The 14,492-nt window shown below is 37.0% G+C and overlaps 1 protein-coding gene across 1 annotated transcript; it reads right to left on the bottom strand.

The window, feature by feature from the left end:
- Positions 1 to 7,710: 7,710 nt before the first annotated feature.
- On the bottom strand, positions 7,711 to 10,328 carry LOC145212843 (uncharacterized; the record flags this gene model as incomplete). Its single annotated transcript, XM_080081104.1, has 7 exons — positions 7,711 to 8,123; positions 8,194 to 8,367; positions 8,502 to 8,666; positions 8,802 to 8,938; positions 9,263 to 9,318; positions 9,632 to 9,762; positions 10,151 to 10,328. Coding segments are annotated over 7 exons (966 nt in total), but the record flags the coding sequence as incomplete, so codon positions are not given.
- Positions 10,329 to 14,492: the final 4,164 nt, after the last annotated feature.

Here is a 14,492-nt window from a genome sequence, read left to right as displayed (position 1 = left end):
CCGATTGCCTTCCTCATTCACGATCGGAAATTTATGAAGCACCACAAACAATTCCTGACTGATATAATTCCGGCAATCGGTTTAAACAAAATCCGAAATATTCCATTGATAACAGATCGTGAAAAGGGCATGTCAAAATGTTTAAAAAAAAGCTTTCCAAAACTGACCAACATATTTTGTACAAATCACATACTGAAAGACGTGGAACGTTGGATCAGAAAACAAAACAGCAAAAGCGACGATGTAAAGGTTTTAAAAGATGACGTGGAACGTTTGATTAATGCAAATAGTGAAGAAGATTATCGTGCTTTGTGTGCCACGTTTTCAAGCAACTGGACCGAGGGGTTTAAAAAATACTACGACAAACAGCTCAACAACGATCTCTTGCATCATGCCTGTAAGTCCATTCCAGACAGGTTTTCTGCCTTCCAGGAAGGGGCAGTTACAAATAACATCAGTTAATCGATGAATAATGTCATAAAATCTATCACCGAACACAAAGAACTGCCTATAGATGCTATGATGCTTGTCTTTAAGCAAATGCAGGACTTTTACATGTACGAATTCACAAGAGGAAAGGCAGGTTTCGGAGAGTATCAGTTAAAAAAACGGTTTCTCCATCTGTCACAGCCCCGTGATGCGTTGGGTTTGCCATCCATAACAACGATGGATCAACTAGTCGATGACATATTGTCAAAGGACGTCGTTCCAAAAAGTGTTGAAAAGGGTCCACAATACCGCTTGACTCAGAAAGGAATTGCGCGTCTTTGCATCAAACAAGGGTTGATTGGATTTTCGCCGGGAACGTCTTCATTCTCAGTTATAAACCCATTTAACGGAAATGTGAACAGCGTCAAGGTATTTCCATTACCTTCGCGTTGTTCATGCCCCAGCACTGGGCGATGCTTTCACATAACGGCAGCCCACATGTCTCTTCAAATTCCTGAAGGGCATATGAATGACACGGCAACTTATTCTTTATCAATGATGATGCGGAAATACAAAGGAAATGAAAAAAAATCCGGAAGAAAAAGACCACGACCCAAGGATTACGATTACTCAGTTAATCCCACACCCGACGCGATAAATCCAATTGACCGTTCTAAGGTTATTTCTACATCAACGCCAAAAAAGAAGAGAAATATCATTGAAGAGTATGACAACACATTTAGCATATCAAGAGTATCTTCTATACTTACGAAACTTGACAACAGCGACGATTGTCTACAACAAACGGAACATGCCCCTCTACCAACGCCATACCTATGGGAATAGGCAATTGTTGAAATAAAACTACCGCAAGACAATACATCCAGCATAACATGGGAATGCTTAGATGGACAAAATTGGTTGGATGATTAACTATTAAGAGAGCTGTGAAGGCGATACATTCTGACACAGAAGGTTATCTATTTGGTGACAGTTTTTTGATCAATTGCTCGATTAAAAACGAGCATCAAGTTATTGCAGCATTCGCGTGCAATAACGATGCATTAAATTGCGACAGATTAATGTTTGCTGCAAATACTGGAATTCATTGGTATCTCATTGTGGTAGACTTCAAACAGCGGGCAATATTTTTATTAGATTCTTTGCCAACATCATTGTCCCAAGTTAAAAATCATCTGGCGGCCACATTCAACATCGTCAAAGCATGCTTTGCAGTAGCGGATCAAACAACCGGAATTGATGATTGGCGTTTCTTGCGATGCACCGATGTCCCAATGCAATCAAATTCATTCGATTGTGGCGTACATGTGATCATAAACTGCTACTGCATTATAAATAAACTGCCAATACCTGTCCAAATTACTTCAGAAAATACCAGAAAATGGATAAAACAACTTATACTGAAAAACCCACCCACAACCACCGAACTACAACCCAGAGTCAGGTTGGATGAAGCAAAAAAAAAGAGTAGGAACAATTTGGAAAAGTCAAGATGATTTTTCTTCAAACATTGCCATCCAAGATTGTTCTTACAATGAAGTAATTGGCGATATCTCTACGTCAAACCGATGGTCTGTTTGTGAGGCCGAAGATTGTGACGGCAACAAAACCGAAGAGCAACAAATTTTGTGCGTGACTTGCCGAAGGTGGTTCCATAAATCTTCCTTGCCTGGAAAAGTTGCATTTTCGGGAACATACGTTTCATGCACAAAAAAGCCTAATAAAAAATATTTTGATATATTCAAACTATTGCTTCCCTTTACAGTGTACTTTTACAATTCGTTAATATTTTTTTTCCAAAACTTAAAGAAGATTTTGTTTAGAATTTGTTCTGTGTCGATTTCCGTCATAAGAAACACATAGAGAATGATCTCTGTCGATTTTCGTCATAAGAAATGCTTAGAGAATGATCCCCGTCGATTTCCGTCATAGGAAATGCATAGAGAATGGTTTCTGTCGATTTCCATCATAAGAAATGCATAGAGAATGTTGAGTGTCGATTTCCGTCATAACAAATGCATAGAGAATGTTGAGTGTCGATTTCCGTCATAAGAAATACATAGAGAGTGATCCCGTCGATTTCCGTCATAAGAAATGCATAGAGAATGATCTATGTCGATTTCCATCATAAGAAACACATAGAGAATGATCTCTGTCGATTTCCGTCATAAGAAATGCATAGAGAATGATCCTCGTCGATTTCCGTCATAAGAAATACATAGAGAATGATCTCTGTCGATTTCCGTCATAAGAAATGCATAGAGAATGATGAGTGTCGATTTCCGTCATAAGAAATGCATAGAGAATGATCTATGTCGATTTCCGTCACAAGAAATGCATAGAGAATATTGAGTGTCGATTTCCGTCATCAGAAATACATAGAGAATGATCTCTGTCGATTTCCGTCATAAGAAATGCATGGAGAATGATCTAAGAGTATTTGAACTGAACAGTATCTAACCCTTCAACAGGCAACATGGTCATCGACGATCACCGTTTATTTAATTGTATAACTGAGAATGGAAAGCATTTTCCAAGTTACGAAATCTGTCAATGAAATCAATGGAATATATATATTTCGCCTAATGGCATCATCAGTTCCTATAAAAACCACAAGATAATACATCAATAAAAGTAAAAGAAAAGTAAAAACACAACAAAACAAATTGAGACGAAAACTCTAAACTGAAAACAGAACACTACAGACATTGCTGACACTGCCGCTTTCGAATTGGTGAATGATCTCTGTCGATTTCCGTCATAAGAAATGCATAGAGAATGTTGAGTGTCGATTTCCGTCATCAGAAATATAGAGAATGATCTCTGTCGATTTCCGTCATAAGAAATGCACAGAGAATGATCCCCGTCGATTTCGGTCATAAGAAATGCATAGAGAATGATCTCTGTTGATTTCCGTCATTTTGAAAATATTTCCTATTTCCGTAAATTAGATTTGAATTATTTCCGCCATTTCCGTCTTTTCCTATTTCCGTAAATTAGTATGTCGTTTCTTTCGTTTCCGTCATTTCCGTTTTCCGTAAATTAGTATTGTCCTTTCTTAAGTTGATCTGTGTAACGTAGTTCTGTCAGATAAGTTCGTAATGGCGGCAATACAGGACCATTGAGCCAGTTGTTCACAGGACCATTGGGCATGGAAGAAAATGCTTTGATCACATATATTTTTCAATCTACAAAGATGTTCTATGACTTTCCAAAACGCAGGTTAAGCAGATTGCCTATCAGTTTGCAGTAAAGAAAAATCGCCCACATCCCAAATCCTGGGACATCAATGAGATCGCAGAAGAATGGCTTCGCGGGTTCATAAAGCGTCACGAAAACATCAGCCTGCGCCAACCAGAATCGACAAGCAAAGGGCGAGCAATGGCTATTAGATTTCTTTTTCAATAAAATTGTTCTACTTTCAAACACAACACTTAATAAGCTCCCTCATGCGTGGTTTAATGGTCCAGAATATCACATAAAAATACTGGCCCAAAGGTCCTTTATGCGAAGCTCAATGGTCCCCAAGGGTAAGGACCTTTCAGCCATATTTTTTGTAATTTTTAAAACGGAATATCTTGCCAACGCATTTCCAAATAAGAAAGTTATGCCCTTGTGTAAGTGTGTTAAAACGTGTAGTATTAGTACAGGTGTTCAATAGCAATTTTTCTTTCGAACCCAAAGAAATAATCATGAAAAACTGAATTTTGGCCCAATGGTCCCGCATCTCGCCTATTGTTAAATTAACAGAAAACAGTTTGTACCTGTTGTAACATAATATCTAGAAAAGACGTAAACTGTTTTTTTTTCTTTTTTTTCTAAGGAGTTTCCTCCTACAAATTATTTTAAAGCAATCTAATACGATTTTATTTCAATTGTATCAAAATGCAGAAAAACGGATAACCCAGAAATGTGCTTTTATTGATTTATTTTGATACTCTGTTGAGCATAAAATACTCATTTGTATGATATCTATGCCAAATTATGCTGGTATAGTATTAAAACAAGGACTTTACCTGACAGGGAATTCCCGTTTCAAAAAACTGCACTCTTTTTGTTTATGTGGTTCTTAAATAAATGAATGCCTTTGAATAAATGCGAATAAATGCCTTTCCGTTGTTGATTGTGATCAATAAAATGAGTAAAGCAACAAAGAGGACATTTCAATATCCCACCCACTTTTACTCTCTCACGGTAGCACTATTCAAACTAAATAACATTGCACTAAGCCTATATGGTCCCGACCAAATCGATTTACAAAAGTATTTCAATCAAAAAAATAAAAATGTTTGATAACGTCGAGCACAAAACATCTTTATAAAAATCTCAGAGGCGGAAATTCGAACTTGGTGATCGATTTAATGGGAAAACCATCCTAAAAAGGTTAAGAATCACTGGTTTAAACCGCCCTTAATTTATTGTTACATCATATATATCAGGAAACACGTCAATTTGGTTACTGACAATAGCTGTAATGATAACAGGGTAATAGTTTGCTTGAATTTCTCGCTTTAACCACTGGATATGTTTAGGGTTCTTAACAGCAACATTGGAATTTAATAGAAATTACTCCTATCCTTATAAATAAAAATAAGTTTTCAGGCGTAAATTGGTGTGTTAAATAAAGTGAACGTGATGTTTTTTGTACATGTGATGCTTAACGAATGGAAGAAACTTGTAACAGTAGCATGCCACAAAATCGTTATGTTGTGACTTTTTCCACAACGACAGCACAACCACGTGCATCAGACTTTAAAAATCACATACGGTACATTATAAACAGCCAAGTTCATTCTGCTCATTTAATAGCCATTTGAATGACCACGCGTCTGAGAATTCACTCGCATGCCGTAAATAAAGCGCAACTTTTTGGCAACTCGCTAAGAAATCCGTATTTTTTTTCTTCTTTTTGCACAATAATGCGGTACATAATACTTTAAAGCAGGAAACGTCACTAGTGAAATGTATTTGGGTAAAGTGAAGCATGTTTGATGTATAATGTAATCTCTAAAATCTTTCAATCGTTGCAATGACAAATTAACAGTGTACAGCTGCAACCTGTTTACCATCTTTCCACCAAATCTGACCTCTAATTTGTCGTACTTCATAGCCACTCAACGTTGCGCAGCCACTTTCGGCAAGGGAATATGTTAGTGCAGTTCTGTTACTGCGATTGTTTGACCGAGCGAAATAAACTCAACTCAAATCAAAAAGTAGCTGCCAAGCACTTAACCCAGGGGTGGGGAACCTGCGACCAAAAGGCCAAATGCGGCCTGTTTGGGCAATAGGTGCGGCCTTCAATGTCAAATTACGTTTAAAGACCTTTATATTGCATACTGCCACAGTAAAAGAGAAATATGTGGAAATGTCACTTTTTCACCTTTATTTCTTACGTTACATTGCTTTTAAAATATTGCTAGGCCTGCGGTTTCCAAATTGGGGTCAACGGTCCCCAAATGGTTCACGAAGCAGTTTCTGTGGCACTACCAAGAGCTCATAGCCCTACAATCTTATTTGTGTTACTAACGAAGCAATTGTTTGCGCATAATCTAATGTCTTGGACTTGTCTGTGATGTAACAAATTGCTCTTAGATTTTGTCATTGAAATGCGCAAACACGCGATTCCACAGGTGAAATAAATCCGGAACGTTGTAGTGGAAATAAAAATGTAGCGAAAAATTTATTTACCTTGAACGTTGTATTCAGCTTGGATCGTTCCACTTTACAAAAACGATTTACAAAACGGTTATGTAAACCAAAAAGTCTGGAAACCACTGTCCCAGGGCTGGGAAATAGTTGATGCGACCTCCAAGTGTGGATAAAATGTTGTGTGGCCTTTATAAACAAAAAGGTTCCCCTACCCTGACCTAACCAACGACTTATTTGTATTTTTTACTAGATGGCGGACTAGATCATTCTCATAGTTGCGGCCGTCAACGAGTTTTTTCACGTTTCGCGACAGGAAAGAAGTTACTAGACCCTGACGATTGAATTTCACTGGACCATGACGTATGGGGAAGTTCCTCTGTAAAATAGTAAACTTTGCTCATTTTCGGTCAAAAGCGTTCTTTATTTATTACCGACTCGCTTTAAACGTTTATCTGTGCACATATACTATGTCGAGCTGTATCTTTGCATACAAACTTCAACTTATATTTAAACTCTGTTTTGATTTAGGACTAAAATGTGAAACTACTAGATACTTTTGTGATTTCTCGGTTTTAAATTGTCAGTTACACAATACTAAGTTGATGGTAAAAAAATTATGTTCGACTCTGGGATTTGTATTCACAAAGTTTACTTTGTTTACGTTTGTCATTTGATGACCCAATACCTTTAGTAAAAAAAAATTTTTTTTGACTAATGTTGTTTCGGTAGAAAGCCACCAACGCAACACAATAACATCGTCTCTCTGATAGCAACTGAAGCGTACTGAAAGCCTCCAGCGCGTCACTTAGACGTAGCACACTTCATTTCATTAATCGTCTGTTGCAAAGAATAACGTTGTACAAGCCTTCCAACATGATTTAACCAGTTGATATCCATGTCAGTGTATGCAACTTGACATTATTGTGTAAGTGTGTTTAAAGTAATAAAATAATTTGATTAAAACAAAAGTGACAAATACTTTGTGCACAGAAGATAAATCGTATAGCACGCGCTACAAAAACGTTTGATTGTGCGACTTTGTTTTTATGCTCGTACCGTAACTTGTAGGGAATAATTGTGTGTTAAAAGATTTTTTTTTAAACTGTAAACGCAGAAATAAGCCCGCGCTATAGCGTTATATTGTACATTGCATCGTAACAAACTTAGCTGGATGACTTTTGTGTACCTCAAATGTAAATGGAAATATCGTATGCAGAGCAAATTGCCGATCTGTGGAACAATTGTAACCGAAAGAAGTTTAAAGAGTTCTACTTTTCATTTTATTGTCTATGAAGATTTAATGGTAAACTTAGAAAAAATCTTGTGCTTTTTTTAGTAAGTGTTCCTTAGTTTTTTTTTTAGAACCTTGTTTTACAAGAAGTACAACTATGTATTATGGTTAAAACTTGATCCAAAGATTGAGCTTAACAGTCCGGCGATCGATGTTAACTGTTTATGGCATCACCATATATATTGTGACGCTTGTGGTGCCTGCTTTTTTTGCATTGTTTGCACACAGTTGGCCTTCAAAAAGTCTATCGCATTTGGCTATCAGGCTGATAATTTTCAGTCCAACAAAATCTATTAGAGAGCAGTTTTGAAATCCAAATATTTAGCAAAAGAGTTTTATTTACGTTACAGCCGCTGGTACATACATTTTAGTGTACATGTTCACCACCACATAAGTTTGTCTCAGTCGTAAGGCTGCAGGTTGTGCAACCCTGCTTCAGAACAACAAACCGGCAAACGCGAGAGGCGAAACACAAGTTTCGGGATGGGGAAATTAGCTTTGCGCGACGCGAGAAACGTGAGACATCAAAAGAAGAAAGCAATGTGCGGAACAAAACAAACGATTCAACATGTTGCAATCTCGTATTGTTCAAAAACACAACGATTACGTCATTGTGTGTTGTCCTTATCTTCGCTCTTGGCATGTCGTTTAGGCCAATAATAAATAGCGGCACTCACCAAACCAATAAAAACTACACAGCAAACGATGGCGATTCCTGCCCATGCGCCGGTTGCTGCGAAGGAAAGGCATAATTAGGCTGTACCCTAAAAGTCTGTATTTAACAAAAATAACAAATATCTTACGTAAACATATCACCCCAGATGTGGTCCATCGGTCAGGGCCATCACAGTGTGCTTTAATAATGCCGCTGTATCCATTTCTACATGGTACACCAATAGATTCTCCAACTGGTGTAATTCCAAAAAGTGTATTATTAAGTGAATCATCCACAGGAATCCTGCTTCGATTGCAGTTTTCTGTTCAACAAACGTTGATTTTACTCACTTTTGTATTGTAAACTAAATGCTAAATGTTGTCATTGTCGAATTTTGATTAATATTTCACTGTCATAACATTTAATTGTTAAATGTTAAAGCAGGTTATTACATACCTTTCACACACTGAAGTACATCACTCCATGTTCCATCTTCCAGGCATATGGCAGTGCTTTCAGCCGAAACGTAACCCGATAAACATGTGAATTTATGAATACTAAGAAAACCTAGGTTTTGTGGTACATTTTGCTCAATACCAGGTTGTGTCAAGTTGGCACAAACTGTAAAAAATAATTAATGTTAATTTAAAATAATTGTATTATTGAAAAATGAATTCGAACTATGCAGAAAGTTATTACTAAACATAAAATTTTAACATAAAGCAGTCAAAAAATCTGACTGTTTTATTAACTTACATGATGGCAGCAAAGTTACATTTCCTATGTCATTTTCAGCATCATCAAGTACTTGGAACAAAAGATTACTTGATGTTAGATTTTTCAAAATTGTAGTCGATTCAATCAGTTGAGAATAGAGACCTGCTGTTGAACACCTATAAATCATGTAATTTACCTTTTTTCAGACATTTGGATATGTATGGATGTGCCCCAAAAGTCATTTTATTTTTTTGTCACACTGTAACTTTGTCATACTAATCATAACTATTATAACAAGTTATTAAACTTCTGGGCATGTGTGTTTTATTTAATTACATATGTCGTAAAGCATAAAGATTTAAACCTAAATGTTGAGACATGTTGAGTTTAGTTGATTTCTTTGAAATGTGTTTACAGTTGATGGAGTTTGAATACCCTGGAGCCATAATGCAAAATAAATGAAAAAAAACAGACATGTAACCAATAAATAAAGAGCTTACTCTATATTTTTAGAACAAACCACTGGTGATTGAGATTGTATTTGTCCAACAGGTTTCTGAAAGCACAACAAACATATCATTAATCACTAATGACAGTTAAACAATTATTAATAACTACCAAACATATCTGCATGTTGTTAGAAGAAATTAAATATTTTAGTTTTTTATGATAGAAGCAAAACTTAAATGCATTTGTATGGTTTAAAACAGTCATATAATAGTGACAAGTATCCAGTGCATGCTGGTTGTTCTATTCCGTTGTCATGGTGCTGATGAAAAATTTAACAAGCCCTCCCATACACTAGGTATAAAATTTATAACACTGACGCACAAAGAAAAAAAAATAACCAACAGATCAACATATCATACCTCATCAAGAGTAAAAGAGACAGATGTGATAGATCTAAATCTAATAATAAGTGTAATATGGACATCTGCTCCAATAGCTTGTTTGGGGGAGGGAGAAACTTGAATGGTTAAAACTTCAGTATTTGCTGCAACTGAAAAAAAGTTTTATTTAAATACATTCTGCTTTCTTCAAAAGCACAGTAGGATTTTAAAACATAAAGACACCACTAAGAAACTCAATTTTAAAGTATTTAAGTAATTCTAGTAAAAACCTCTAAAACTTTACCGAGTTTATAAAGGACACCAATGACCATCAAGAAAAATACAGTGCGTCCTGATTGGAACATATTTCAGATTTGTAAAACTGTAGGTTGAACTAGCCAATGTAGCAACCAAAAAAGATGGTTTGGTTTATTAAAAGTTTCTTAGTTCCACGCACTCTGGATACTGTTGATCTGACTAAGTTGTTCTCTGAACACTGATTAACCATAATGCTAAATCGTTGCACAAACGTACTGTAAGCATCCCAAAAAATGTCACCTGGGGAACCACCGAGTATACCATACCAGGGAATTTCTTCACAAATGGAGATTTTATGTTCCCTTGAAAGTCTACGATGCCACCCACACTTTGCCAAATGTCTCTTTTGCACAAGCACGACCCCAGGGAAACCACCTGGTATTTCCACAGCAAGGGACTTTTTTTCATGAGACTGTTGTCAGTTACAGTGAAGACACAATTTTTGACGTCTCACAAGCTTTGCCGATTGTCTCCTAGGAATGCTAAAAGGTATTACTAAAGCACAAGAAAATGATCTTCACAAGCATGTAGCATCTTTTTGTAGGCATTCTTGGGTCTTTTGATTTTCCAGTTGAAAGCTGAATGGTATTATGAAACCGATGTGTATTCTTTTAAGCCATTTGTAATCACACAAAATGAAGCCAGGTAGTTAAAACTGAGTTTCTTGTTTTTCTTCCCCGAGTTTTTTGTACACTTGAAACCTTTCACATATGCATTAAAAGTACTTACGAAAACCCGAACTTAAAATTGTAATTAACCAATTGAAATAAGCTTTCGTCACTTACATGATACATTGCTTACTGCACAACGTTGTTATTGTTAACGATATGTTGTGATAAGTATTACACCTGAATGATATGTGTTATCTATTCTGGTGTGGTATCAAAATAGGGACTTTACAGAGAAAGGGGACTTTCCCAGTAAAAGACTGCGTAATTTTTTTCTTGACTGTTTTGTAATATAGTATCATCATGTGGTATATGTACAAGAAAAATTAGGGTTTTTATTAGTAATATTGGATACAGTTAGTTTTCTCGTTTATCTGTTCTTGTACAGATCAACTAAGTGTTGTTGTACAAAAAAATATAGCGACACAATCGTTAAAGGCCGGTTTACAGCAAGCGCGTGCGAAGTGAGCAACGCGAAATTTCTTTCTCTGTTTAAGCAACGCGTGGGGAAGTCCCACTTCGCGCTTCTCTCGTTTGCGCGCTTCGCGTCTGGGTTGCTCCGTGAGCAACAGAAACGGCGCTTCGCGCGAGAATTTTGCCCAGAATATGTAGGAATGATCAGTCTTGGTCATTTATGTCGGTTACTTTGTTGTCATATGGAAGTTTAGCCACTGCAACTTTATTACACAATGTCAATTGATGCAAATTGTAAAAATATATCACTCACAAAAGTGCTGGACAGTCATAAATGGCGCTGTCATATCACAAAGCACATGATCAATATACTATTTTCAAATGGTGACAGAATAGGTGCAGTGGTATCACAATTAATATGTCTGGAACCAAGTTTTCCAATGTAGGCCTACAGACCCACCAGGTAGATTAAGTAGGAAATAACATTGTTTTTGGAAACTTAAATAGATATTAACTTTGTTGTATTTTATTCCCCCAAAATGGTACATGTTTAAGTTTTAGAGTGCAAACAATCAAGATAAAGAAGACACACGAATACTTTGGAGAACAATTTCTTAAATTAGCTGCACAGGGTAGAGTAGGCTAGTTTTGCATTACATAAACAACGACTTTGGTTTAGGAGCAATTTTACTATTATCAGTTGCAAAACCACATCTTTGATGGCCATAGGCTTTGTATTGTGTACTATTGTTCGATTAACCCTTCACATGCAACAAACAAAACACAATTCCATGATATTAATTGCAAGTCTTATCCTATATTGGCAGTGCACCACTGCCGGATGAGCGGACGAAACTGCTTTGTTCGCAACGTTCGCGCCTGGTGTAAACCTCGATTTTCGCCTCATTTGCGTGAGGAAAAAAAGAGCCGTTCGCGTTCGCGCTTGGTGTAAACCGGGCTTAAGGCGGAAATAGCCGGAACAAAACGGTGTATGGCACAATTTGTCGATGAAGCCTAAACGCACAGCAACTATTTAAAGATTTCGTATTAAAAAGTGCTATGTGACCAAGGCCTGCAAAAAGTAAGGCTGGTCGAGTGTAGTAAACGTATGAGCCATCCATGTGTGAAGACCGCAAAAAATCCAGCCATTTAATTACACGCAAGAGAGTTACCATTCCTGCCACTTTTTCGTCCGGTATACTTTTTTATGTTGCGCTCTATATTTGTTATTATACATTGACCTTATAAACTAGGAAGTTTAAACGATTTCAAGATTCTACGTTATTGGTATCGCGCTTTGTACAATTCTGTGTTGTTTTACGTGGACAATAGAAAACAATATAAATTAATAACGACACATTTTGACTTCGCTCACTATATCGGGAACAGTATCGATTTTTAGCGCACTCCAACCGTCGATGGCTTAGACCAGGGGTGGGGAACCTTTTTGTATATAAAGGCCACCAAACAGTTTATCGACACTCGTTAGGCCGCATAGACTATTTCCCAGGCCATTGACAGTGCTGTTTAACCTTTTGACTTGCAGAATGGTCGTTTTGTTATTCCCTCGTAGTGTTGTAGGACTTACTGTCGAAGCTAAATAAAATTCCTGACTGCATTTTCACCTTCACTACAACATTATGGATTTATTTATACTAGAAACTCGCTTGTTTACAAATATCAATGATCTAAGAACACCTTGTGACATCACAGACGAGTTTAAGACATTCGATTATGCGCAAACAATTGTTCTTTTGCAACTCAATTAAGATTGTAGAACCTTGGCCTTTCGGTAGTCCTACGGAAATCGCTGCGTGTAGCACTATGGGACTATTGGCTCTAGTTTTTCTGCGCCTGTTGCAGTCAGAGTCCCAACATCCTAAAAATGTATTTTGACTTGGAAGGCCGCACTTTGTGCCCCAATAGGCCGCATGTGGCCTTTAGGCCGCAGGTTCCCCACCCCTGGCTTAGACGTTGTTTTTCAAGAAAGTAGTTACTACATCATTCGAAACCATAAGGCGTGATTGGGAGTTCCACTGAAAAGATACCTCCCATTAACTTAAATCGGCAAATCTTTTAGGTTGCCATTCGTGTATATCTTTGTAAACAACTTTTTAAGCTTCTTTTATGCACACCAGCTTAATTTTATTGTGATGTATATTTTATTGATGGTTTTTTTTACGAATTTGGGGCCAAAATGTCAACTTCACGAACAATTCGTAATTTGGTAGATTTTAATTGTTAAATGATATTGTGAGCAGGGAGTCGAACCGGAACTGAACCCGAACCCGCGAACTGGTTTGAGCGGTTAATTTCATTAAACCCGAACCGAACCCAAACCGCTAATTACGATTTTACAAAAAAGCGAACCGGAGTTGAACCTCATATGTTTTTTTGGCGTTGGAACCGAACCGGAACTGAGCCGGCAAAAAATGCAGCCTGTTTTATATTTTGTGATTATAGGGCGTGTCAAAAATAACAGTACATGGTCAAAAATCTTTTGGAGTTTGACAAGGCCACGTAGATGATGGGTATAGAATTAAATTAAAACGAATGAAAATTTGAACCTGTTTAAGAACCGCAAACCGGTTCGGATCGGATAATTTGCCCAAACCGGAACAAAAACCAAAACCGAAAATACACATTTTTAAAAACCTGAACCGAACCGAACCGAACCGAACCCTTAAAAACAAAACTAAGTGAACCGGAACCGAACCTGAACCCGTATAACAAGCGGTTCGACTCCCTGATTGTGAGGACTAAAATTTTTTTCAAAGTGCTTTTAAATTTATGTTTGAACATTATGAAACATAATGTGAAAGTTTATGCTAACAAACTGTATTGGATTTTGAGGATTGTGTACTAAGTTACAAATTGACTTGGAATACACAATTATTGCCTTTAATACAAAAACGACTTTTCCGACCAATACAGTTTCTGTAGCAACCAGACAGCCAACAGAAAAGCATCTTTTGTAAGCAACTGCCACCAAGGCAGTCGAGTAAATAGCACCTGTGGTGTTTTCCAACCGTCAGCCACAAAATCCCTTATTGCTTATAAAATAGCACCTGTGGTGTTTTCTATCCGTCAGCCACAAAATCCCTACTGGCTTAATAGAAACAGTTGTAACTGATAGGGATACTTTACAATACACAAAAGCATTCATTGTGTCTGGGTAAACAAGCCAATGTTAATGTGAGCCAATATTACATCGAGGCAAAAAGTCTAAAGGTTTTAAAACGTATCAATCGAATCCACCTCTCAATGCTTTCCAAGACAAAATGAGAAACATAATCCCAATCAAGCTGTCAGGAAAGGCTGTTAATAACAAACCGTGAAATGAACAGGCAAAGAACAGCATAAATGCATAAATGTACTTCTGTCAGTAGTGCAAATGTAACATGTTTTAGCCAAGTTTCGTAGCTAATGGGAAAATTGTGGTCGACGGTAAACATAGTTGTTCAAGCTGAATGTGTATGTTATCAAAACAAAAGCTTGAA

The sequence above is a fragment of the Phallusia mammillata genome, chromosome 2 (genome assembly GCF_965637545.1).
Source record: "Phallusia mammillata chromosome 2, kaPhaMamm4.hap1.1, whole genome shotgun sequence".
Taxonomy (NCBI): Eukaryota; Metazoa; Chordata; class Ascidiacea; order Phlebobranchia; family Ascidiidae; genus Phallusia; species Phallusia mammillata.
The sequence above is the reverse complement of the archived record's forward strand: the minus strand, read 5'-3'. Positions and strand labels throughout refer to the sequence as shown.